The 23160-nt window shown below is 42.4% G+C and overlaps 1 protein-coding gene across 5 annotated transcripts in view; it reads left to right on the top strand.

Annotated features, from left to right (window-relative positions):
- Nucleotides 1-23160, top strand: part of LOC148033092 (uncharacterized) — a 102584-nt gene that overhangs the window by 30136 nt on the left and 49288 nt on the right. For 4 of the 5 annotated variants that reach the window (XR_015691712.1, XM_087683817.1, XM_087683819.1 and 1 more), the window contains exons 2-4: nucleotides 18378-18818; nucleotides 19023-19203; nucleotides 19299-19575. Coding sequence is in view for 4 of the 5 variants with exons in the window: in XM_087683817.1 (XP_087539943.1) it covers nucleotides 18378-18818; nucleotides 19023-19203; nucleotides 19299-19575 (899 nt within the window). In the remaining variant the exon portion in view is untranslated. The remainder of the gene's footprint in view (nucleotides 1-18377; nucleotides 18819-19022; nucleotides 19204-19298; nucleotides 19576-23160) is intronic. The other variant, XM_087683818.1, reaches the window with a different exon arrangement.

Raw genomic sequence — 23160 nt, 5'->3', positions numbered from 1 at the left:
CTACACCTATTGGACATTGTTCATTCTTTTCGAAAAAATTTTTGGAGCATTTTTGGCATTTTTACCAAATGTTGGTTGGCCACATTTGGGGATATTTGGGTATTTATAGCCTCTCCCACTTGGCATATCATTCATTCATCTTCCTCCTTCCCTGGTGGCAGGTGCACACTTTGTGAAACCAGCCTTCCTTCTTGGAATGGGTGGTGATAACCTGATTTAAGAGTTAATTACAGCAATAAATAAATGCACATAAAATGGAATACACACTTTACCATAACATTCTTGGACAGTAGGCACACTGTTGGCCCCAAAATTGGCGCCCCTTGCGGTATTTCTTTAGCTTTCATTCAATTGGAAGGAGTACAACTTGAGATTCTTCAATCTCTTCCTGCTAACCAATTGCTCTTGCTGTCATAAATGTCCAGCAAGCCTTTTGGGTCATTCGCCCCTTGTTTCACCTAGGACTTCTTCTCCAATTTGAACCTTGGCTGGCCAAATGCTGCCCCAAATCAATTCGGGATGGGCTGGCTCCTGAAATCCCTTGATAATCTTCAATTATCAGTTGCTAATTTCAGTCCCTTGAGCCTTCAACCTTTGGCACGGATCCCAAGGTGGCTGCTAAACCCTAATTTCTGCTGTAAATTAGGGTTTATTGCAGAAATTACAGATCAGCCCACCAAAAATGGCTGAAATCTCCTCCAAAAGGCTGAGAACTGTTGAGAATGGCTGAGCATAGGCTGAAGGAGATGAGAGAATGTTGTAGAGAGAGAAAATTTTGAGATTTGTCGCGAAGAACTGATCAAAATCAGTTGCTGCCCTGCTGTACTAGCCCCAAATGGATGTACCAACAACAATAGGAGCATTAGAGACTATGATCTTCAGGAGAAAGTGCATTAGTAGCAATGGTCAGCTTCCCAAGGTCAAGAATATGTAATCTCCATCACCAAATGGAGTGCAATGGTTGGGAAATGGCCCCAAAAGCTGGCAGCAACGTCCAACACCTCTTCCCAACAGCTGCAAAATGAAAAAACGAGATTTCCCTCTCCCTTCAGCCCTATTTAGCCTTTTCCCCATTTGCATGGGAAAGTTTTGCTAAGTGGCAGCTTTCTTAATCCATTTTCAGCAATTTTCAGCCATTTAATTAATTTTCAGATTTAATTAATTTTGAAAATTAATTCAGCTCTTAATCCATGCCCAAAAAATTGACCTTGCCCATCCAAAAATTAATTGGCTAGGCCATTTGCAACCCAAAGTGGTCCCATGCATTAATTGACCCTTGGACAAGCATTAATCCATTAATTAATGCCTAGTCCCTAGTGTCACCACTGACACTTAATGGCCAATTAATGGTCCTAATGGCAAACTGACACCAAAATTCACCTAGAATCTAACAAGTGTAACTTGTTACAACTTTTGCCTTTGACACCCATCTTTCTCATAGGGTCCTTCGGCCTTCAACTGTGAAAAAGTAGCTTGCACCTCACATGTGCAACACGTTCATCTTTTAATTGCACGTTTGATTAATCCTTTAATCAAATGTCAATTAAACATAAGCAAAGCATCAAATTTTCACGTCCTCGTGACACTTCGACTCCATCATCTTCCTTTGTCTCTGTTGGTGCTGCCGTCATCATCAGCTTGATCTGATGCCCTCACCACTAACGTTGTGGGTTGCATGCAGGGATTAATCTGTCTCCTTTCACTTTCCCATTTGTATTAGTATTCTTTCTTGTTTAGTGCATATTTCATTATTCTTTTCTTACAATCTCTCTTTGTTCATTTGTCTTTGTGTTTCTGTTTATTTCCATTGTGTACTCTCACAAGGTATCAAAGCATAGTATCATTGTCTAAGAGAGACACAAAGTCGATTCTTGTAGAGGAGGCTATCCACATCTACATTTTTTTGAAAATGGAGCTTTCATCTTGAAGGTGATAGCTTCTTTGTGCAGGCAACAATATTTCTTCCCAAGATAGACCCCCCTTCATCAACATCCTTGTGATCATGTAGCAATTTCCTTTTGTTTCAAGGTTGTCTTACCACAAAATGCAAATTTCCTGTGGGTATCTTGCAAGATTTGGATGATGCCTTACCACCCGTTTTGTGGCTTTGATGATACAAATGAGGAGCCTTTTGAGCACTTCTCCAAACAGCAATAAGATTATTGTGTAGACCTTGAAGAACGGAGGTCACGTAGCCCATTTGGTTGAGAACCCTCTCCTCCCCATTCTCTCCATATCTCATAGAAAACCTGTTGTGCTGACCTTCATATGCCATCCATGGCATCCTCTATACAAGCGCATGCAGTCCCTTCTTTACCCAAAGAGGACCGGATTGATGGTTCAAACTACTCACTTTGGTCATGTAAGGTGGAGTGTATCCTTAATATCTTCTATCTTTGGGAGTTTGTTACCCATCCTATTCCCCATCTTGTGGAGGATCCCATCATGGGATCATCGATGGATCGTGTGCGGCCTTATGGGATTGGCTCAATTCTAGGGCTTGTTCTTTCCTCTTTATGTGCTTACATGATTTTGTTCTAGTGTACATGCACAAGTTGTGGAAAGCAGTGGAAGTGTGGACAATGCTTGTTTCTTTGTACCATCAAAAGACATTTTCCCACCGGATTACTCTCGAGAAGAAATTATGAATGCTCGTTATTGATGATTCTCCTTCCATGAAGGATCATATTAATAAGTTGAAGGATATGAGGGATGAGCTTGTGTCCCATGGCAGGATGATCTCTTCAAAGGATATGGCTATGATTCTTTTGACTCAGCTACTATCTCCCTAGTTTGATGTCTTCTACACTAACCTCCTTACATTGAGGGCTTGTGAGAAGCTTCTATGGTGGGAGGAGCTTGCCCCCCTTATTTTGAAAATGTGACGTAAATAGAGAGTCGCGATCACTAATAATCCGTTTAGGCAATCCATGAAGCCTAAAGATTTCTTTCACAAACAGTTGTGCTATATCTGAAGCTTTGTAGTTGGTCTTGATTGGGATAAGATGAGTGACCTTAGTCAGCATATCCATAATCACCATGATTGAATTATACCTTCCTGGAATAGAAGGTAAGCCAACTACGAAATCCATACTGATGAACTCCCATTTCATTTGTGGAATGTCAAGTGGTTGAAGTTTGCCTAGCATTTTGACACGCTCAGCTTTCACCTGCTGGCAACTTAGGCATTTAGTAACATATCTGACTGGGATAAGATGAGTGACCTTAGTCATCATATCCACAATCACTATGATTGAATTATACCCTCCTTGAACAGAAGGTAAGCCAACTACGAAATCCATACTGATGAACTCCCATTTCATTTGTGGAATATTAAGTGGCTGAAGTTTGCTTGGCATTTTGACATGCTTAGCTTTCACCCACTGGCAACTTAGGCATTCGGTAACATATCTAAGTACATCATACTTTAGTCTTTCCCAGTAGTAACTTTTCTTGATTGCATTAAGAGTTTTTGTATAGCTAGGGTGTCCTGAGAACGGGGAGTCATGGGCTTCCCATAATATCTTCTTTTTTAGCACTTGATTGAGGGGAATGCAGAGCCTTGTCTTGAAATAGACAAGTCTATCATCCACAATAAAATTTTGGTATTTGACTCTGAGCTTAGGATTAGTGTCTTTAACTAGGATTTCTCTAAGCATTAGTTGATACTAGGATCCTTGTCTACCTTTTCTTTGGCTAGCTTAATGACTGGATTGCTAGGCATCAATATTATGGTAGCTAAAGTCTCTCCTTTAGATTCCATGATAAGTGCATTCAGAAAAGCTTTACGACTTAATGCATTAGCAATCACATTCTCTTTTCCAGGTTTGAACTTAATTTCAAAATCAAATTCTTGCAAGACTTTAATCCAGCGACGTTGCCTCATGTTGAGGTTTGGTTGAGTAAAGATCCATTTGAGACTTTTGTGGTCAGTGACTAAAGTAAACTTGCTTTCAAGCAAATAGTGTCGCCACAATTTGAGAGCATGGATCACAGCTAACAGCTCAAGATTATGGGTGGGGTAATTTCTCTAATGGATTTTTAGTTTCCTTGAGGAATAGGCTATTGTATGACCTTGCTGCATAAGCACACAACCTAGTGCAAGAGAACTTCCGTCTCAATGGGCGTCCACACAATAGCAGTTTGCTTTTTCAACAAATCAGTGAAAGGTCCAGCGATTGGGGCGTAATTTTTGATGAAAATTCTATATTATCCAGTCAACCCTAAGAAACTTCTCACTTCCTTAACTGTCGTTGGAGGTTATCACTCTTGAACATCTCTGACTTTGGCTGAGTCTACAGAGATCCTTCAGCAGATACTATGAATCTGAGATATTTCATTTGTCGTTTGAAAAAGGCATACTTTTTTTTCTTCGCATAAAGCTTGTGCGTCCTCATTGTGTCCAATACAATGCGTAGTTGTAGCTCATGGTCTTCGTCTCTCTTAGAGTATGTTAGGATGTCATAAAAGAAGACTAGGACAAACTCATCAAGATAAGGTCGAAAAATGTCCTGCATTAATTTATTAAATGTAGCAGGGGCATTAGTTAGACCAAAAGACATTACAAGAAATTCAAAATGACCATATCTGGTATTGAAGGCAGTTTTGGAGGTATCTTCTTCCTTAATCCTTATTTGGTAATAACCAGGTCGGAGATCAATCTTGGAATTTTTTTTTGCCCCTTGCAACTTATCAAGTAGCTCGCCTATTCTTGGCATCGGATACTTATTCTTGATTGTTACTTAGTTTAGACCTTGGTAATCAGTGCAAAGGCAGAGAGTTCCGTCCTTTTTCTTTTGAAACAATACTTGGGCTTCCCATGGCGAATTATTGGGTCTGATGTATCCTATCCAATAACTGCTTGAGTTGCTCTTTCAGCTCAATTGCTTCAAGTATAGACATTTTATATGGACTCTTAGCGATTGGAGCAGCTCTTGGTTCAAGTCTGATCTCGTGATCGACTTCTCTTCAAGGTGGTAATTTAGTCAGCTCTTCTGGGAAGATGTCATCATATTCCTTTAGCAATATGACTCTTCCTCGTTTTGTTTATTTTGCTCAACCTTATTTAATTTTATGAGATACATAGGTAATTCTTTTCTTAACCCTTTTATTATGCGAGATGATTTAAGTTTTGAAAAGTCACCTGGCCTTTTCTGTAGTGAATATTTGCGTCATTGGGGATTAGCTAGTCCATACCCAATAGACATTCGTAGGTCCCTAAATTCATAATTCTAAATCTCATTTCAGAGAGATTGCTTCCCAGGCTTAATGTCACTTTGCAAGTTTGCTGAGCAGACAGGATTTCTTTTCCATTAGCAAGTTCCACAAGCAACCTAGATGTAGGTATTGTTTCTATACCTAATTTCTTGGCACACTTTGGTGATATGAACAAGTGTGTGCTTCCACAGTCAATCCGAATTTTAAAGGACTTACCCTGATATTTTGCTGGTGTTTGAATCACCAAAAACTTGCGTTTTGGGCCTTTCTTATGGAGGGTGGCGTGAACTCATGCTTTCTCCATATTGGCTTCCATAGTTGGGTTTTCCTCTTCATTCAAGCTCTTTAAGAATTACAGCAAATGATTTTTCTTTTGCAATTGAAGCTTGGTTTTGACCTCTATACTGTCCTTGGCGAGGAATTTGGCCAAGCTTTGGGCATTGTCTTTTAAAGTGGCCTAGCTCATTGCAGTGGAAACACCTAGGTACTCTTGAATTACTTTCCATAGGTATGAAGTTCCCGACTGCGTTTGTTTTGGTCCTCTTTCCTTGACTAGGCAGACGCTGACCTTGGGCTTGCTTAACATAGCCCTGTGGATTTTCTTTGTTTTGATTCTAGAGTCTATTATTCCTTGGCTTTGACTGAATCTCCTAAACAAGAGATGCTGTGTGAATCAAAGCATCTTGCAGATCAGTTGGACATATAGATTCAAGGCGTGTGTTCAGAGGAGCATTCAATCCGTGACAAAACTTAGACACCTGCTGAGCAATAGTCATGGAAGGCGCATATTTAAGCAGTGAGATAAACATATAGCCGTATTACCCTGGGTTATCATAAGTTTCACAAATTAATTTAGTGCTTACACTTTTCAGCTTCGTTTTCACATTAATATATCTTATTAGTTTTGTAAAACAATGATGGGCCAAAGAGCACAATATTTTTACAAAATCTAGCCACTATTATATTTTATTATCAATGGCATACGCTACGATTTTTCTTACAAGTAAGGGATATTTACAAATGATAGATGTTTACAAGTAGAGATACATCAACATCGATAGGATAGGCTAGATGCTATGTACAATTTTCAAAACAGGATATCATTATATCTTTCCTTTTGAAGGATGGATATCAGTTACATTCATGTAGAAGAAAGTAGGCCAATTGCTAATTATGTCCAGAAACCTATACTGTGGAAATGGTAGATCTGGAAAACCATGGATACGATAATCTTGATACTTACGACGTCCTTGGATTATAATCTTGTCGGCTGGGATTACCTTTAGTACCTTGTCATAGACATAACGGTCTAGACGTATCTGCCGACCACTGGTAATCATAAGTGGATTCCTTTTGGACGGACAAAAGATAAAGGCTCCAACTACTTTTAAATTTTCCATCCATTCAAGGTGTTTCAGATTAGTCTGCATGTTGAAGAATCGATCGGACTCGATGTAATAGTAATGCTTATCCTAGAATCATCTTCTTTCATGATTCATAGGGGATGGATCATAAAGGCGATTGAGTATCCTCATCATTTCTCTTCTCCACTCGTCATCCATGGAGTTAAGCGCAGATGTGTACATTGCTCGAAAAACAAGGAATTGGTTCCAAGCTTCATTATTCTGTCAAAGTTTATCCCTTAACAATTAGCAGGCTGATTATTTTGATTTGTTCTCCTTCCTCTTCTTTTGGTCCTTCCCCTTCTTTTCAGAGGATTGATTTACCAATGCCTTAGAGTTAGAAGCATTGGTTCCTTTCAACTGCTCCTCTTAGTCCCCGACCATAGGAACCAACTCATCCCAACAAAGAGTCTTTGATTGCCCTGATTAAGGCGGAATAAAAACCATTGAAATGAGGCGGTAACTGTGAAAGAAGAGTTATCCCCATGTCTTTAGAAGTGATCACCTTCCTTGTGTTTTGTACCTGTATTTGAAGCTGTCTTAGCTTATTGATATGCTCCCGCATAGAAGATGACTTGTTTATGCTCATGGTTCCCATTTGCGCTTCCAAAGAAACTCATTTCATGACGGTCATGTGATTATACTTTTGATCAACAAGCTCCAGCTATATCTCTTGGGCCATTGTCAAATGCTCAATATGGGAGATCACAACTCTAGTGCATGAGAGAAATAAAAATGAGCGGATGCGAGCATTTAGTTTGTCCCAATGTGCTTGAGCCTTTGCCAACTCCAACTTATCACTTGTAGAGAGTCTGGACCTGTCTCGTGAAGAACGACAATGGATAGCCTTTGTAACAAGCTCCACCAAATCATAGGACTCCAAAATGGCAAGCATCATAACCTGCCAGGTGCGGTAGTTCTTGCCATCGAGCTTTTGATATGATGGTAGAGCTGGTAACATGGGCACCTTTTGGTCCATGATCACTTGAAGCTCTGTCTCGGCCTCTGAAGACATCTTCACTTAAAATGCTTGCACAAAACACAAAAAAGCAGCCCCCTCTGACTATGTGTATGTAGCCTGCTAGGGTTTTTCTCTGCATGTCTTGATCCTTTTTCACCCATTGGAGGCGAGGAAAAGGTAAAATCTGCACTCAACGTCCAAAACGTAGCCTTCCTTCTCAAACAGCAAAAATCAGCAGCAGCTTCAGCAACTTTACTCCTTTCTCGCATGCCCATGCTTGCTTCAGCCTTGTTTTGATGCACAGCCCTCTTGCTCGCCCTTGAATGCTGAAAACGTAGCCTTCTCCTCTTTAGGTAGGTCCACCCTTAGTCAGTCCTTCAATGCTTTGATACCATGTAAGAGTGAAGTAGTGCGGAAGCGTATGACCAAGATAGAGTGAATAGAGAGAGAGAGAGAGAGAGAGAAAGAGACAGTGGAACACAGAAATCTGCAATGAAGAATGCCGTATAAGGAAGCGGATATGTATATGGGTTGGCTGTGTATGTCTCCACCTCGAAGATCTCACAATCTGTGAACCCTGAGGCAGTCTCCACGATCAGCAATCTGGAAACCTGTGATCAGAATTTGTGAAAGTGTGTGCTGAAAACAGGCAATAAATAGCGTGCAAAAAAATGGGAAAAATATGCTGTCAACTGTATTTAATGCAGTCGACTGTACTGTCAGACTGGACCAGCTGATGTGGCGATCAGCCCAATGCTGCCACATGCCACTCCTGCCTGCTGATGTGGCACACCTGTGGACTGTACTGATGTGCCAGCACACACAAATAATAGGAAATGCCTGTCCAAGAGATGACAATCTCTAAGATGGTCTGCCTAGCAAGCATGGGCTACACTACTGATAGTGCCTCTGCCACCTTGCTAGGCACCGCTGCCTTCTTGTGGTCATCGCCTTTGTGTGTGCTTTGCCTACCCAACACTGCTGCTGTTACCTGTGCCACCACTGTCAACGCTTCTTGCGCCTGTGGTGCTCCCTTGCAGTGCCACATCTGCTGCCCAGTGCTGCTGCTGTTGCTGCTGCTTGCTTTGCTTTTATTTGTGCCATTGCTGCCTGTGCTGGACTGCCTTCTCTGTGCCTGTGACACTGGCACCCTCTGTGCCATTTTGAAGTGTCGCCAACAACAGGTAGCTCATGCAAGCATAGCCTGTGCTAGAACTGCGCCACATCAGTGCCTCGTGTGTCTGCAATATGCCAAGCACCAACTGTCAGCTCCGCCACCACAATAGCCCGAATGTTTGAAATCTATACTTGCTTCCCGAGGCGCCCTAAATTTGGGGCTTTTGCTCGAATCGGCCTCCAGTGTGTGCGAATCAACATTGGGCAATGTGACATTGCACAATTTCTTCCAGATTTGTATAAAAATTTGGGGCTTTTTGGTCTAGAGGCTTTGGCATGCATCACAAGGCGGATTTCAGCTGTTGGTTACTTTGCTATGTGTCCTAAGGTAACATTTCGGCAGAAATTCAGATTGTAAGGTATAAATTTCTTCAATTTCTTTAAAATTTTGCGAAGACATTTGGGGCTTTTGCCCCACATGCATTCCAAGGTAGACAATAGGTGGTATAGCAGCATTAACTTGCTGTGTCGGTCAGATTTGGCGGTAAATTTTGGGGATTCTCAGTAAACTTTAGTGAGACTTGGCATTGTTGTAAATTGTCTTTTTGGACACACATTTCGAGGCAAGTGTGGTATCGCACTGCATTTCTGTAATTTGCTGGATGAGTGCTGATTTTTACAACCTTGGGTACATTTGTGAAGATTTATGATAGTTTGGTACTTGCATTTTAATCATATGTGGGGATTTTTGGTACTCATCAAAGATTCTAATGCTTCAGCTTGAAGTATTTGATTGTTGATTTTTGTACATCATTGGCAGCATGGCATGTCAGGGGCATAATGATGAAAGTAGCATCCTTGGTGTCCTTGTAAGAGTGGAGATGGCAGCTCTCAGCTGTGTTGAGATTCAGCAATCACACTCACTAACAGCCTCTTTGTATGGAGCTTCAGGGCCAAGGACATGCAGGCTTACCTATCCCATATGCACAGTGGTGCCTACTGCAGTTTCCGACTTTCCTATAAAGCATTGTACTTACTTCCTTTTCTTAATGCAATGATAGTACTCTTTTCTTTTCAGTAAAGTGTCAGTGTCATTGTCCACATACACAAGATTGTGTTTATGAGTCCAAGTCTCAATCTTGGAACCTAATTCACTTGTGTAACAAACAGTGTCTTTGTCTTCTCCATCATGAGTCCACTCTTCTCCTTCCATCCACCATAACTCACTGCCATGTCCTAGATCCCGTTCATTTCGACATGGTATCAGAGCACAGACGGGCATGGCACTACTCCTTCAGCTCCATTTCACTTTCATCTAGCTCAGCTTGAGCTCAGTCCAGCTCAAGACTTCATCTTCTACTCTTTTTTCTCACTGCCCTGTTTGGCAGCCATAGCCAAACCTGCATCTACTTTCCTTTGAGCTCTTAGATCTCTTGAACCAGGCAATATCTCCCCAAGCTCTTTTCTGGAGAATCATTCCTTGACTCCCTGCGCTCCTTCCTAGCACATCACAGAGGCACATTGGCAATCGACAGCCCTGGCATTGCAAAAATTCGTCGTCGCTGTCCAGACTGCGCCGTTGCTGATCGTACTGTCTGCGCCGCCAGCACACGATGAATTCCAGGCTGCAACCATGGGGCTTTAAAAGGCTATGACATAAGCTTCCTATACATGTAAAAAGTTTGGGAAATGATCAACTACAACTCGTGCAATCTGTAAAAAACCAGGCCCCTGTCTCAGAAACCCTAATTCCACCATAGCCAAAATCTCCCAAGCTCATTTTTTTTTCTCATTTTCTCACTCTTGCCACTAAACCAAGCTAAAGCCCACTCTGATCTACTGTCCTAGCACCAAATCAAGGAGGGCAAGGACCGGAGAAGACTAAAGAAGGATCAACGACCCCGAGCAAGGAAGATTCAAGCTTAACATCAAGTCTCTACATAGTGTGTTTTCACACTACCATTACTTGTGTCTCTTGACACATTTTAATCTGCTCCTTCACCTGTAACATCTGAGAATCTTGGTACTGATTTGCTACTGCTTCAGCTATCCAACATGGGAAAAAACTTTCCAAATGCTCGGTTAAAGGGAGTCGGGTTTCACACCTGGCAAACCCGCATTAAGCTCATTCTGATGAAGAAGGGTCTTTGGGCCATTACCAATGGCAAAGAAAAGAAACCTCGGGATGCGGACCTTGCAGTTACTTGGTAGAAGAATGATGACAAGGCACAAGCCATCATTAAACTGGAATTGGATGACAGCTACATTCATCATGTGGATGCCTGTGACACGTCCCATGACACCTGGGACAAATTGGATACCTTATTTGGTGCACAGTCAAAGTCGCCTAAGTATGGTCTATTAATTAAATTTTCCCGACTTGATATGAAGCCTCATACATCCCTGGCATCCCATCTGAACTACATGGAAAGCCTGCTTACTCAACTTGCAGGGATAAAGCTAAAAATGGATGAAGATATTTGCATTGGTGTCTTGTTAAAAAGTCTACCTCCTGCTTATGATAATGTATCAACCACTCTAACCAATATGCCTGATCCTCAACTTGTTGACATTAAAGCCTCTCTGTTAGAGGAAGAAAAGAAACTTAAAAGCAAAGAAGAGCCTAGCACTTCAAAGGATGAACAAATGTTATATGTAAACAACAAATACAAAGGTAAAAAGGAACCGCTCTTCTGTGACTTCTGCAAAAGGACCGGACACACTGAGAAGTTCTGTCATGCTAGAAAGAGGTCCCAAAAGCCCTATCTTGTAGCTGTGAAAGAAGAAGAAGACCATGGACCAGAAGATGAAGATGAAGATGAAGACCACCAGGATCGGAAGGACAAGACTCATCAGTCCTTCTACTCTCATTACTCTGATAGACTGTTTTAAAAGCCTTGTATTTCCTTGCCCTAATGCTTCCTGCCATAAGCTTTGTAAACTCCTTATGTAACTTGGCATTACAGTCCCTGTACACTTTGTGAGGCCCCTGTTACAGCCTCTGGATGTCCATCATGTTTTGGTGCCCATACTTAGCCTTTTCTGCGACAGCCTTTGGTGTCTACCATGTTTGTGGTATGCCCACACTTTGCAGGTGGTTCTCATTACAACCTCTATACACTTTGTGCCTTTTTAGTTGTGATTGAGGAGGGGTGTTGAGATTCAGCAATCACACTCACTAACAGCCTCTTTGTATGGAGCTTCAGGGCCAAGGACATGCAGGCTTACCTATCCCATATGCACAGTGGTGCCTACTGCAGTTTCCTACTTTCCTATAAAGCATTGTACTTGCTTCCTTTTCTTAATGCAATTGTAGTACTCTTTTCTTTTCAGTAAAGTGTCAATGTCATTGTCCACATACACAAGATTGTGTTTATGAGTCCAAGTCTCAATCTTGGAACCTAATTCACTTGTGTAACAAACAGTCTCTTTGTCTTCTCCATCATGAGTCCACTCTTCTCCTTCCATCCACCATAACTCACTGCCATGTCCTAGATCCCGTTCATTTCGACAAGCTGGAGATAGAGTAGATAGTAGAGAGTGTGAGTGAAGACACAACATGACGCACGATGCAATACCCAAGTGTGTAAGTGAAAGTACAAAGTACAGACCTTAGAACTTAGGGTTGAGTGCCTGAAGGTGTGTTCACACCTGAAAGATATAAAGTACGGTAAGTGATGGAACTGTGTAATATAAACACACAAAATAAAGAATAATGTGACTGGGGAGAAAAACCTCTCGTACGGAGAGTAGAAAGTGCTCGAGTGTCCTATTGCGGATCATTGACACTTCTTTGTGGGAGCATAGGTGTGAGTGAAACCCAACAAACCCCCTTGGAGTGAAAAGTGATTAGCATACAAGGATCATTCTCCAAAGGAGATCAAATTTAAAGCATTGCGAAATGCTTCAAATTTGTTGCGAGGAACAGCTTTGGTGAATATGTTTGCCACATTGTTGTCGGTAGGACAATAGAAAAGGTTGATATCCCCTTTATGTAGCCTCTCTCTAACAAAGTGATAATGTATCTCTATGTGTTTTGTGCGGATATGAAACACTGGGTTCTGTGCCATTGCAATGGTACTCTGACTATCAGTAAACAAAGGAGTAGGCTCCGTGATAGATACATTAAGATTAGCCAACAAACGTCTCAGCCATACACACTCAATTGAAATAGTGAAAGCTGCCTTGTATTCAACTTTATAAGACGATGTGGTAACCGCGGATTGTTTCTTGCTAAGCCAAGAAATGCAAGATGAGCCAAGAAAGAAACAGTTTCCACTTGTAGAGTGACGTGAATCAAAATCACTAGCCCAATGTGAATCATTGTAAGCACGTAATTGCTATGGTCTCCCCTTGGCATAAAGCAGTTCAAGAGTCCTAGCACTTGCAAGTAACGAAGAACATGCTTCACAACATGTCAATGTGATATGCATGGGCTGTACATATATCTACTCAGGGCTGAAATTGCAAATTGAATATCTAGCCTTGTGTCATATAAATAAATGAGACATCCAATTGCTAGAGCATATGTATGAATGTCAAACAGATCAAGTTGGTGCATGTTAACCCCAACACAAAGAAGCAAAAGGAAATGAAAAAGACGTAGGGTAAAGGCAGAAAAAAGGTAGCCCGATTGAAGAAAGAATAGGAGAAAAGGCCAAAAGCGCAAGGGCAACCTTAAAAGTCCAAGGAAAATGCAAAAGGGGAAAGGCGCATTTAAAAAAAAAAAGGCGCACCCTGAAATCTTGTAAAAGAGCGCCGGGTTCTCACCCGTGCAATTTGTAAATGTAGACGGGCGGTGGAAAGGAAGCTAGGAAGATAGAAGGGCAATGGGAAAAAGGGCCTAGGCTACGGCCGGCCATGTAAAAAAGGGAAAAAGGAGATGACCGCCCAAAAGGGATTTAGGGTTTTGTATATAAAGTTGAAAAGTGAATGAGAAGCTCATTCTTGTGTGTGGCCAAAAGTAACTCTCCTCTTCTTCTTCTTCTTCTTCTTCTTGCTTGCTTGAGCTTGTGCTTGAGAGAGGGAGTGTGAGAGTGTGAGAGTGTGAGGGAGTGAGTGTGTGAGGGTGAGGGACCGGGGAGGAGAAGCTCTCCATCTTCTCCTCTCTTCTTCTCTTCTTTTCTCTTCTCTTGTCTTGCTCGCGGCAATGGAGCTTGGAGCGCGGAGCTTGGGGATGGAGCTTGCTTGAAGCTTGCACTTGGATCGTGGAGCTACCGGAGTGCACGAGAGAGGAGGTAACTCAATCGGCATGGAGGTAAGCTCACTACACCCGTAGATATGGATGGCGCGTCGGCTATGTGAGAGGTAGCCATTAGTGCTCGGCTTGGAACGCTTGAAGTAATAAGCAGTCCGTGGGTCTTGGCGGTTGAGCGAAAGCTCCCACATTTTGGTTCTGTTGCCGGGACTAACGGATTCAAGCCTTGAGCGCTTGTGCGCTTCGAATCGAGCATTGGAGTAGGGTTTTCCCCGAACTGGTGCTTGAGGTAGATAGGTAGGAAGCGAGGGAGTTTGAAGAGGTATTCGATCTCTTTAGCAAGTAGGTTTTTTGGTTTTTTGGAATTGGAAAAGCATGTTGGAGTAGTGTAGGTGATTGCTTTGTGATTTGTATGCATTTAGGATAGGAAAAAACAAAGAAAAAGAAGCAAACAATAGGGTTTTCTGTTACTGTATAACAGGCTAAAATAGGGAAATAGGGGCACAGATCCTTGGAGTGCCGTTTGATTCGAGCACCATAGTGATTCGAGGCATGTCTGGCATTTCCCTGTAGTGTTTTGTACCTATTTGGAAGGCGCTGGATGATTTGGTGGAGTAGATGTTGACCTAGAGGCATCGCGCACAACTTGCAGGTGGCTGTCCGCGCCGTCGGACCAGGCCATCCGAGTCCCAGAATCGGACCAGTCCACAATCGGACCACCCAAAATCGGACCAGTCCATAATCGGACCACTCGGACCAACCCGTCCGATTTTGGAACTCGGACCACTCGGACACCCGGACTTGGACCACTCGGACCATCCTGTCCGATCGGACGCTCGTCCGATCGAAGCAATTGGACCATCCTGTCCGATCCGATTCCCAGAATCGGACGTGACCAAAATTGGACCATTGGGCCGATCGGACCACCCAGAATCGGACGGTCGATTCTGATAATCGAACTCCTGAAAATCGGACATCTGAGAATCGGACAAAAAACTGTCAAAATCAGACAGGTATCTAGAACACAAATTTTGACGCATCTAAACTCCGAAATTGACCCCAAAGGCTACGTAGAGCTAAAGGCACATCACAGGTCCGTCACTGGGCTGAAACTTAGAGCAAGCAGTTCAAAATTTGGCTATAAACGGTCCTCCAAATTGCACATGGTGTTTACCGTAACGGCCCTGCGGGCCGATGGGGACTCCCCCCCCCCCCCCCGCAGAGGGGGCTCCTCTGCACCTCCCCCGAGTATTAGGTATGTGCGTTTCTAGGTTGAGAGGCCTTCACAGGCTGCGTTTATTCTCTTGGTGGCTATCATTGCATATGATGCCATCATCCATCCCTTGGTGTCAGCATCTGGGCTGCTCTTCCTATGTTTGATAGCTCCGACACAATTTGGGATTTGCATTTTGCTGTGCAGGCCACTCCCCGGCACATGAGGACTGTGGTTTGCTTCGTCGACACTGGTGATCATCTTCCATATCTTCGACGACGGCATCAGAGGACTGCGGTTCTCACTCCCTTGACAGTTGTCCTTCACCTTCCAGTGATTACTTCCATAGCCCACTACCTGGAGGGATTGCGTTTCGCTCCCTTCACTGTGCAGATTCCCATAGGTGGTGCTGCCTAATTCAAACAAGTCAATGTAGATATGTTCTAAGCTTCGGCTCTGTTGTATCATCTTTTCTTCTCATAGCATGATTCATAGTGTCATCACCATGTTCTTCTCGTGTTTCTAAATTTTTCTTCTCTCTTAGTGTTTTTCGTACACACACCGTGTTTCTCTCTGAAAACCCTTTTGTCTCTCTGGTCTCTTTGTCATTTTCTTGACATGGTATCAGAGCATACTTGTTATCTTGACATGGGGATCTACATGAGGATGTTTATGTTTCACAACCTCCAAGGTTTGGTTAATTAGTGCACTTTACTCTCTTACTTCACCTCTGTCAACTGTCACTGGCTCTCATTTCTCTCTCCTCCATAGCTGGTGCATTTCTCACGTTTATTTTAGATTTGGGGATTTCATACTTGCTGTAATCAGGTCATCTACTAGCTGTCCAAGAAGGAAGTTTGGTTTCATGGTTCCATTGCCAAAATACTTTTAACTCCTTCGAGTAGGTGGGCATGAGGCACTTGATTGCAAGCTAATGCATTTTGCAATTTGCTGAATTTATGATCAGCTGAGTGCAAACTAGCAAGATGTCATAATCATATTGTAGTGATATGGGTTCAAGCAATGGTGATGCATCATAGCTTGAAGGATCAATGAGCATGGGAAGAAATGCAATTCTTGATCTCTGTTTGGGCACGTAGAATGGGCAACATGGTAAGAGTGTTAATTTGATCATGAAGTGTGTCCTTCAAGGCCTCCAAACGTTGATGACCAGCAAGAGGAAGGTAAGTATGAAGACTGGTTCAAAACATAATTGAGGACAAGAGCTGATATCTTTGCACAACTTGCAAAGCATCATTGGGTTCAAGCAATGGTGATGCATCATAGCTTGAAGGATCAATGAGCAGGGGAAGAAAATGCAATGCTTGATCTTGGTATGGGCACGTAAAATGGGCAACATGGTAAGAGTGTTGATTTGATCATGAAGTGTGTCCTTCAAAGCCTCCAAATGTCGATGACCAGCAAGAGGAAGATAAGTATGAAGACTGGTTCAAAACATAATCGAGGACAAGAGCTGATATCTTTGCACAACTTTCAAAGCATCCTTGGCTTGTGGAATTTTTGCATTCTTTGACGAAAGACAGCAAGAGTAAAAAGAAGAAATCATCATCCGAAGCTTCAGAACAACATGAGTTGCCAAAGGGTGAGGTCGTTCAGCCTCAAGAAGCATCCAATGTTAACAATGAGCAAAAGCACCATAGATGCATGGGGCAAGCACCATAGATGCATGGGAATTTCAGGAATGCCAATCCGATGAATTTTGGACAGCAAAGCATGCATCCCGTTGTTGGGCATCTGAGATACTTTGGAGGTGGTTCCATTTTCCGTGCAATGGCTGGTCATGGTTTAGCTATGGGTATGTATGGCCTAAACACTTTTGGTATGTAGCAAGCAATGCATGGAATGAGCTATGGGTATGTATGGCCTAAACACTTTTGCTATGTAGCAAGCAATGCATGGAATGAGCTATGGGTATGTATGGCCTAAACACTTTTGCTATGTAGCAAGCAATGCATGGTTTGATGTATCAAAGAATGGCTGGTGGTATGCATAATCAAATGTATAATCATATTGGGCATAGCTCGCAATGTACAAATGGGTATGTTTGGGAATGCATCTGCTAACCCTGGTATCTATGGGGCTTATGGAATGAATGTTTGTCATATGAATGCTCCACTTAATGCTGGTCATGATGTAAGTGCATCCAATGTATCCTTTCTTGCAGCCACTGTTGATGACAATATGGCACCAAAAGGGAAGGCAAAATACTTTAATAAGGGTGGTAAAGCAATGAAGTTAAAGGTATTTAGTGCTGTGCAAGACAAACTGAAGGCTTTGACTTTTATTAAGCAGTTTGATGCGGCATACTTAGGAGGGAATTTAATTGAGTCATCCAAAGTGCGAAAGGTAGCCACATTTTTGAAAGGCAATGTATTGCAGTGGTGGCATCACTTCTAATAGAGCACGGTCAACATGGGTACAGTTTGTGTTTGCTTCTACATGGTTGATGAGGAAAGATCTAGGTGGGTGTTATAGATAAATTTTTGCTAGTCTTCTTAGTGTTTCAATCATGGATGGTGGCATGCCAAGAAAATCGCCCTCTATTTAGTGCTCCTTGATGATGTATCTTGAGGCTCACAAGCTAGTGGTCAAATCGATAAAGGCTCATAAGTTAGTGCTGGTACCTCCTCCTACCTTGACAACCCTCTGTCCTCAACACACACCATGGCATGGCTCATCCCAAACCACGGTGTAGGCTGTTGCATTCCCCCACCCAAACCATGCCTCAAATTCATAAATGTTAAATTCAACAAAAGCCCAACACTGATTGATGCATTGAAGTGATGGGACATGCTAACATGAATATAGTATTAATACATGCAGACTAGTGGACTATGCCTCAACGAGTTGTATTCTTCCACATTTTGAATAGTGAATAGCTTTAAGATTTCGAAAGCAATGATTTTAGGGTCTCAGGGCAGTTTCTCCAATATTTAAATGCATGTTAGTTAATGTGGCTCCTGCTCTAGCGATCTAATAAAAATGGATGCACTAAAACATTGGCTTTATTTTGTGCATTTTGTGGTCTAAACCAAATATAGCAGGCATATAAATGCTGACATAAAGCACTGGCTCTGATAGAAGTTCAAGAATAATGTTATAAATACTGAAAAAGAAAGCTAATACCATGGGAACAAGGATGACTTGTAGTTCTAATAATACTATAATCAAGTACATACAGGTGTACTTGCGTGCCATTCTTTTTAATTGTATCATACCGACTGCACTAACTCTGATATTCCCTTACAGAAAAATGAACGTTCAAACCCTCAAAGGAGTGAAAACCGCACAAAACGTGTATCTGATAGACGCCCTAGCCTGTGGCTGGAGATACCCACTAGAACGATTGAGTTCTCTGGATCCAATTTTATGCAGGAAAATCTTATATCAAGTCCTGCAGCAAATAGATCCAATAAGTTATACAACAGAGGGTGTGTACCTCGATCTACTTCCAGCATCAAGGCTTCCAATATTGATATCCAGAAAGGTCAAGTTCTAACCCCAGGTTCTACACAAACACAAGATGAGCAGAAACCATCACCTTCAGGGTCCTTCTGGGCCCATGTTCTTAGGCCTCTGTCTGCAAAGAGGACATCTTCTATGCCAGTGACCCCTATAATGAACCCCATATCGCCAAGCACCTCTGGATCCATCCGACGTCTGCCTACAACCAATCGCTCATCATCATCTGTGAGATCCTTTTTCTAATTATTGTTCAAATTGCTTGATCAATGGAGATGACAGTGAGCCCTTGATATTGTTGCTATGGCTACTCATCTAGAAATCCTTAATAATGCTATGGGTGTTTGAGCGTGGACTCTTCTTTCTCATTGATGACTGATGATGATGATGAAAAATTCTTCTTTTCTTGTGTTTTTGGTTAACAAATTGCAGAAATTAATTAGCAAAAGCCGCATATCACGGTCTCTATCTGTTCCAGCACCTAAAAGGAGAAACTCGAAAGGCAGTGAAGTTAGTGGACGTGGAGTAATTCTTGTTAGGCCTGCTACTCCTGGTGCGGCTGCTGTGACCACCTCTACAGATGTTTCCAAAGAAAGTCTGGCTGGCAGCAATGGTTTGGTTTCTAATTTTTATTTCTCCTATGCAGTCATCTTTGGGGTGCCTTTGTAAAATTCTATCTGACTTCTTCATTGTTTCCTGTAATAATAGCAGATGAGGCAGGAGATGAGATTCCTGAAGAAGAGGCTGTATGTAGAATATGTATGGATATTTTGAATGAAGAGGGTGAAACTTTCAAGATGGAGTGTTCTTGCAAAGGTGAACTAGCTCTTGCACACAAAGATTGTGCATTGAAATGGTTCCACATAAAAGGAAATCGAACCTGTGATGTTTGCGGTCAGGAAGTTCAAAATCTACCAGTAACACTAAGAAGATTGCCAACGCAGAACAATGCTACTCAAGCACCTCAACAAAGAGGAAACTATCGGTATAGTACATTCTGATCTTGAGTTGACAATTTATCCATGGAAACACGTCACGTGTCTTGGATCTACAGTTTTCTATTTTCATGGTCCCAATTGGACATTCTTGTCTGAGGAACTTAGGTGTTTCATGTTTTCTGAATTTCTAGAAAGAGTTTTTGAAAATGATTACAATAATGCACTCATTGGGTCTATTATTATTATTATTATTATTAAAACCTCACAACTTCCTACCTCCTTTCTCCAAATTTCATCTGATAGCAGTATTCTTAAATGAGTAATCAAGTTGGCATTGCAAGCTTGAAAACACAATCAAGAATAATATGTGTATAATACACAATCAGGAACAATGTCAATTGTAACTTCTTGCTATGATCTCAAAACTAAATGGAATTAAGGTGAAAGTCCAGAACTGGGTCTACAGGTTAGGACTCCGGTTCATGATCATGAGGTTGTGTGTACAAATCCCCTCTATATATTTGCATAGAAACACCTATGTGCCTTGATGTTGTTCATGATGTACAAATCTCCTCTATGTATTATTATATGAACATCTATGTGTTAGTAGTGTACATTTCATGGGTGTTGGGCCCTTTTATTAGGGCTTAGGTTGGGCACCACCTTAGGGTACTAAGAATGCACATTTTGGTCTTGAGTAGTGTTCATTCATTGGCTGAACTGTTTGGCTCGAGTGGCCCTCCTTGCTCCATATATTCTCAATTGTATCAGATCACTTGGAGAGAGAGAGAGAGAGAGGGTCCGTTCTCCGCAACAACAATTTCCTTCTCGTGCTTCGATTGCTAGTTTGCAGAGGGTGGATCTTGTGGATGTGATCTGTAGTGAGATGGAGAGATTTGAGGTTGCTAAAGCTATGGATGTTAAAGGGAAAGTGGTGGTTGAGTAGTTCTGTCTCTTTTTGTTTATTATGAGACTTGCTTTATGGAATGTTTAAGGTATTTCTTCTGGCAGTAAGCAATATCGATTGTCGAGAATTGTTTTTGCTGGTAATTGGGATGTTTTTTGTGCCATGGAGCACAAACAACATGCTTTGGCATGTTCTTCTTATGTATATAAGGGTTATAAAATGTTTTTTAGTGGAAAGGTTCCATATAAATTTGGAGTTATGTTGGCTGTTCGATTTTCCTTGCAACCATCCTTGGTTTCTCAAGATGCTCGTGGTAGATTTTTGATGTTGGAAATCTTATACAAGGGTGGGGTTTTGTGGCTAGTAGGTTTGTATGCTCCTTCTAGTGCTCGGGAACGCCATCAGCTTTGGGATGACTTGCACTACCTTTCCATGGCTTGTCAAGGTTTTATTATGGGTGATTTTAATGCACGCGTATCTGCGGATCAGGTGACTTCACCTCACTCAGTCACGGATGGTCCTGAGCATTAGTCTTGGATTGCACTGGCAGCTGTGTCTTTGAAACAAGACATGTGGTCTTGGATTCATCCTTCACAATTTGGATATACTTATTGCTCTCTTCAGCATCGGGATACTTGAGCCAAACTTGATAGGATATACATTTATCAGAGCGATTCTTTTCTTCTAGCAGTGATTGATATGTGGGTGGAGTGATAACATGTCTTGTTAGATCACTATCCTTTGATTTTGGAATTGACTCATAGGCCGGTTCATGCCTTAAAGGCTTTGCTTGCTTGTTTGCCTATGTGTTTCAATCAATCTTTTTTGCTGAAAAATCATTTTTTGGAGTATATCAAGCAATGGATTGCTTCTTTTAGCTCGAGGATCCTATTTGGGGGTATGGAAGCATGGGCTGTTTTTAGGGATAATGTGCGTGCATTGTCCCGATAATATGGTATTCAGCATGCTTCTTCTTTTCGAGCTGAATTGCAACATTTGCAAACTTTGTTGGCTCACTCGTTGTCTTTGTATCACTCAGGGGATACTATTGATGATGACATGGTTACATGCATCAATGATTGAAATGTAGAGTTCAATCTCTTCAAGTGGTGGAATATGCTAAATACAAATTGTTGGCCTGAGCGGAAGCTTTGCATGATAATAATTGCCAATCTCATTAGTTCTTTGCTCGTTTACACTAGAAATACGTGTTGGGTATTTGACTCATGCCTTACTTACGCCTACGCTCATATGGGAGTGTTGGTGATCAGCAGGACACTGGGGCACTTTTTACTCTCGGTAGGAGAGGTTTTTTCCCCCAGACTTATGGTCTTATTGTCGTATGTACTTATGTGCTTATGTTACATACATTTGGGCACTTAGTGTGTGTCGGGTGTGAACACCCCCTACAACCCTAAGGTTTAAGGGTTGTACTTTGTACTTTCAGGTTACACTCATTCAGTCCATTCTCTTGGGTGTCGTGCTTCAACTCTGTCTCTCTCTCTCTCACACTGTCTACAGAATCCCAGCTGTACCTCGATCCTCTGTTCTCACATTTGGTATCAGAGCACAGCTCTGAACTCAGCTTCTGCCTGCAGTCTGCAGTCCACGCCAGTTCTGCTCCAGCACCGCCTGACACTGGTCGCCAGTCCCCGTTAGGTTCTCTCTAAACTGCCTGGGTGGTTGCCAGCTTGTCTGGGCGCTCCAGCACGTCTGCCTCCAGCACGTTCGCCAGTCGCCACCAGTCTGAAGGGCGACGCCAGCTCCAGCTCCACGTCAGCAGTCAGTCTGCCTGTCGTCAGTCTGTCTCGTCAGCAGGCAGGCGCGCTGTTCACCAGCACGCTGTTCCTCAGCGCTGCCTTCGTTCGACTGTCCACCTGTAGTCCGCCCATCAGACGTTGGTCAGCTCCACGTCAGGCAGCCCGCTCGCCTGACGACCTGCCACTGCGCAGCCCGCTCACCCGACGACCTGCCACACAACATGCGCAGTCCGTCCGCCAGACAACCTGCCACGCAACCAACCGCCGTTGGACACCCGCCTGCAGCTCGCGACAGTTCTCACGTGTCCACGTCAGCAACCTGCATTTCGTTTGCACGATTTGACCAGCAACCTGCGTCTGCTCGCCAGCCTACTCCACGTCAGGTAAAATTTTAAACAAATTTTTTTTAATTTCAGCCCAGAACACAGTTCTGGAAGAGGAGGTTCACGCGCGGCAAGCACAGAACAAGTGGGGGATAAATTTCATGCAAATTTGTGGACTGGACCATCAGAAATTTTGGGGCTTTTGTTTATTTTATGGACAGTTGCATTTGAATTGCTGGTACAATCACAGAAAGACTGTTTTGACAGAAATTTTGGCAAAAATTTTGGGGATTTTGAGATAACAGTGTTGCAGTGCACTGTTTGCACCTTGGGAAGCGTGCATTAAAAGACAGTTTTCTGACAGAGTACGCCCTTGCACATTAATTGCAGAAACGTGTTTGCTGCAATTTCTGGAAATTTGCAGGTTTCCAGTTCATACTGCTTTGACATTGCTCATTTTGTCTTTGGAAATTTGTCATCATGGCAAATCAGGGAGGTGATGTCTTTACGTATGTATCCAAGGAAGACAAACTGGATGGAAACAACTATTCCCTTTGGTCATTCATGATGAAGAATGTATTAGTGGCCAAGAATTTATGGGATTATGTCAGTGGAGAGGAAACTCGACCGGGAGTTGTAGCT

The sequence above is a fragment of the Lygodium microphyllum genome, chromosome 8 (genome assembly GCF_053477565.2).
Source record: "Lygodium microphyllum isolate KBCC chromosome 8, Lygodium_microphyllum_v1.1.10, whole genome shotgun sequence".
Classification (NCBI taxonomy): Eukaryota; Viridiplantae; Streptophyta; class Polypodiopsida; order Schizaeales; family Lygodiaceae; genus Lygodium; species Lygodium microphyllum.
Note: the sequence above shows the minus strand (reverse complement) of the source record. Positions and strands in the feature narration are given on the sequence as shown.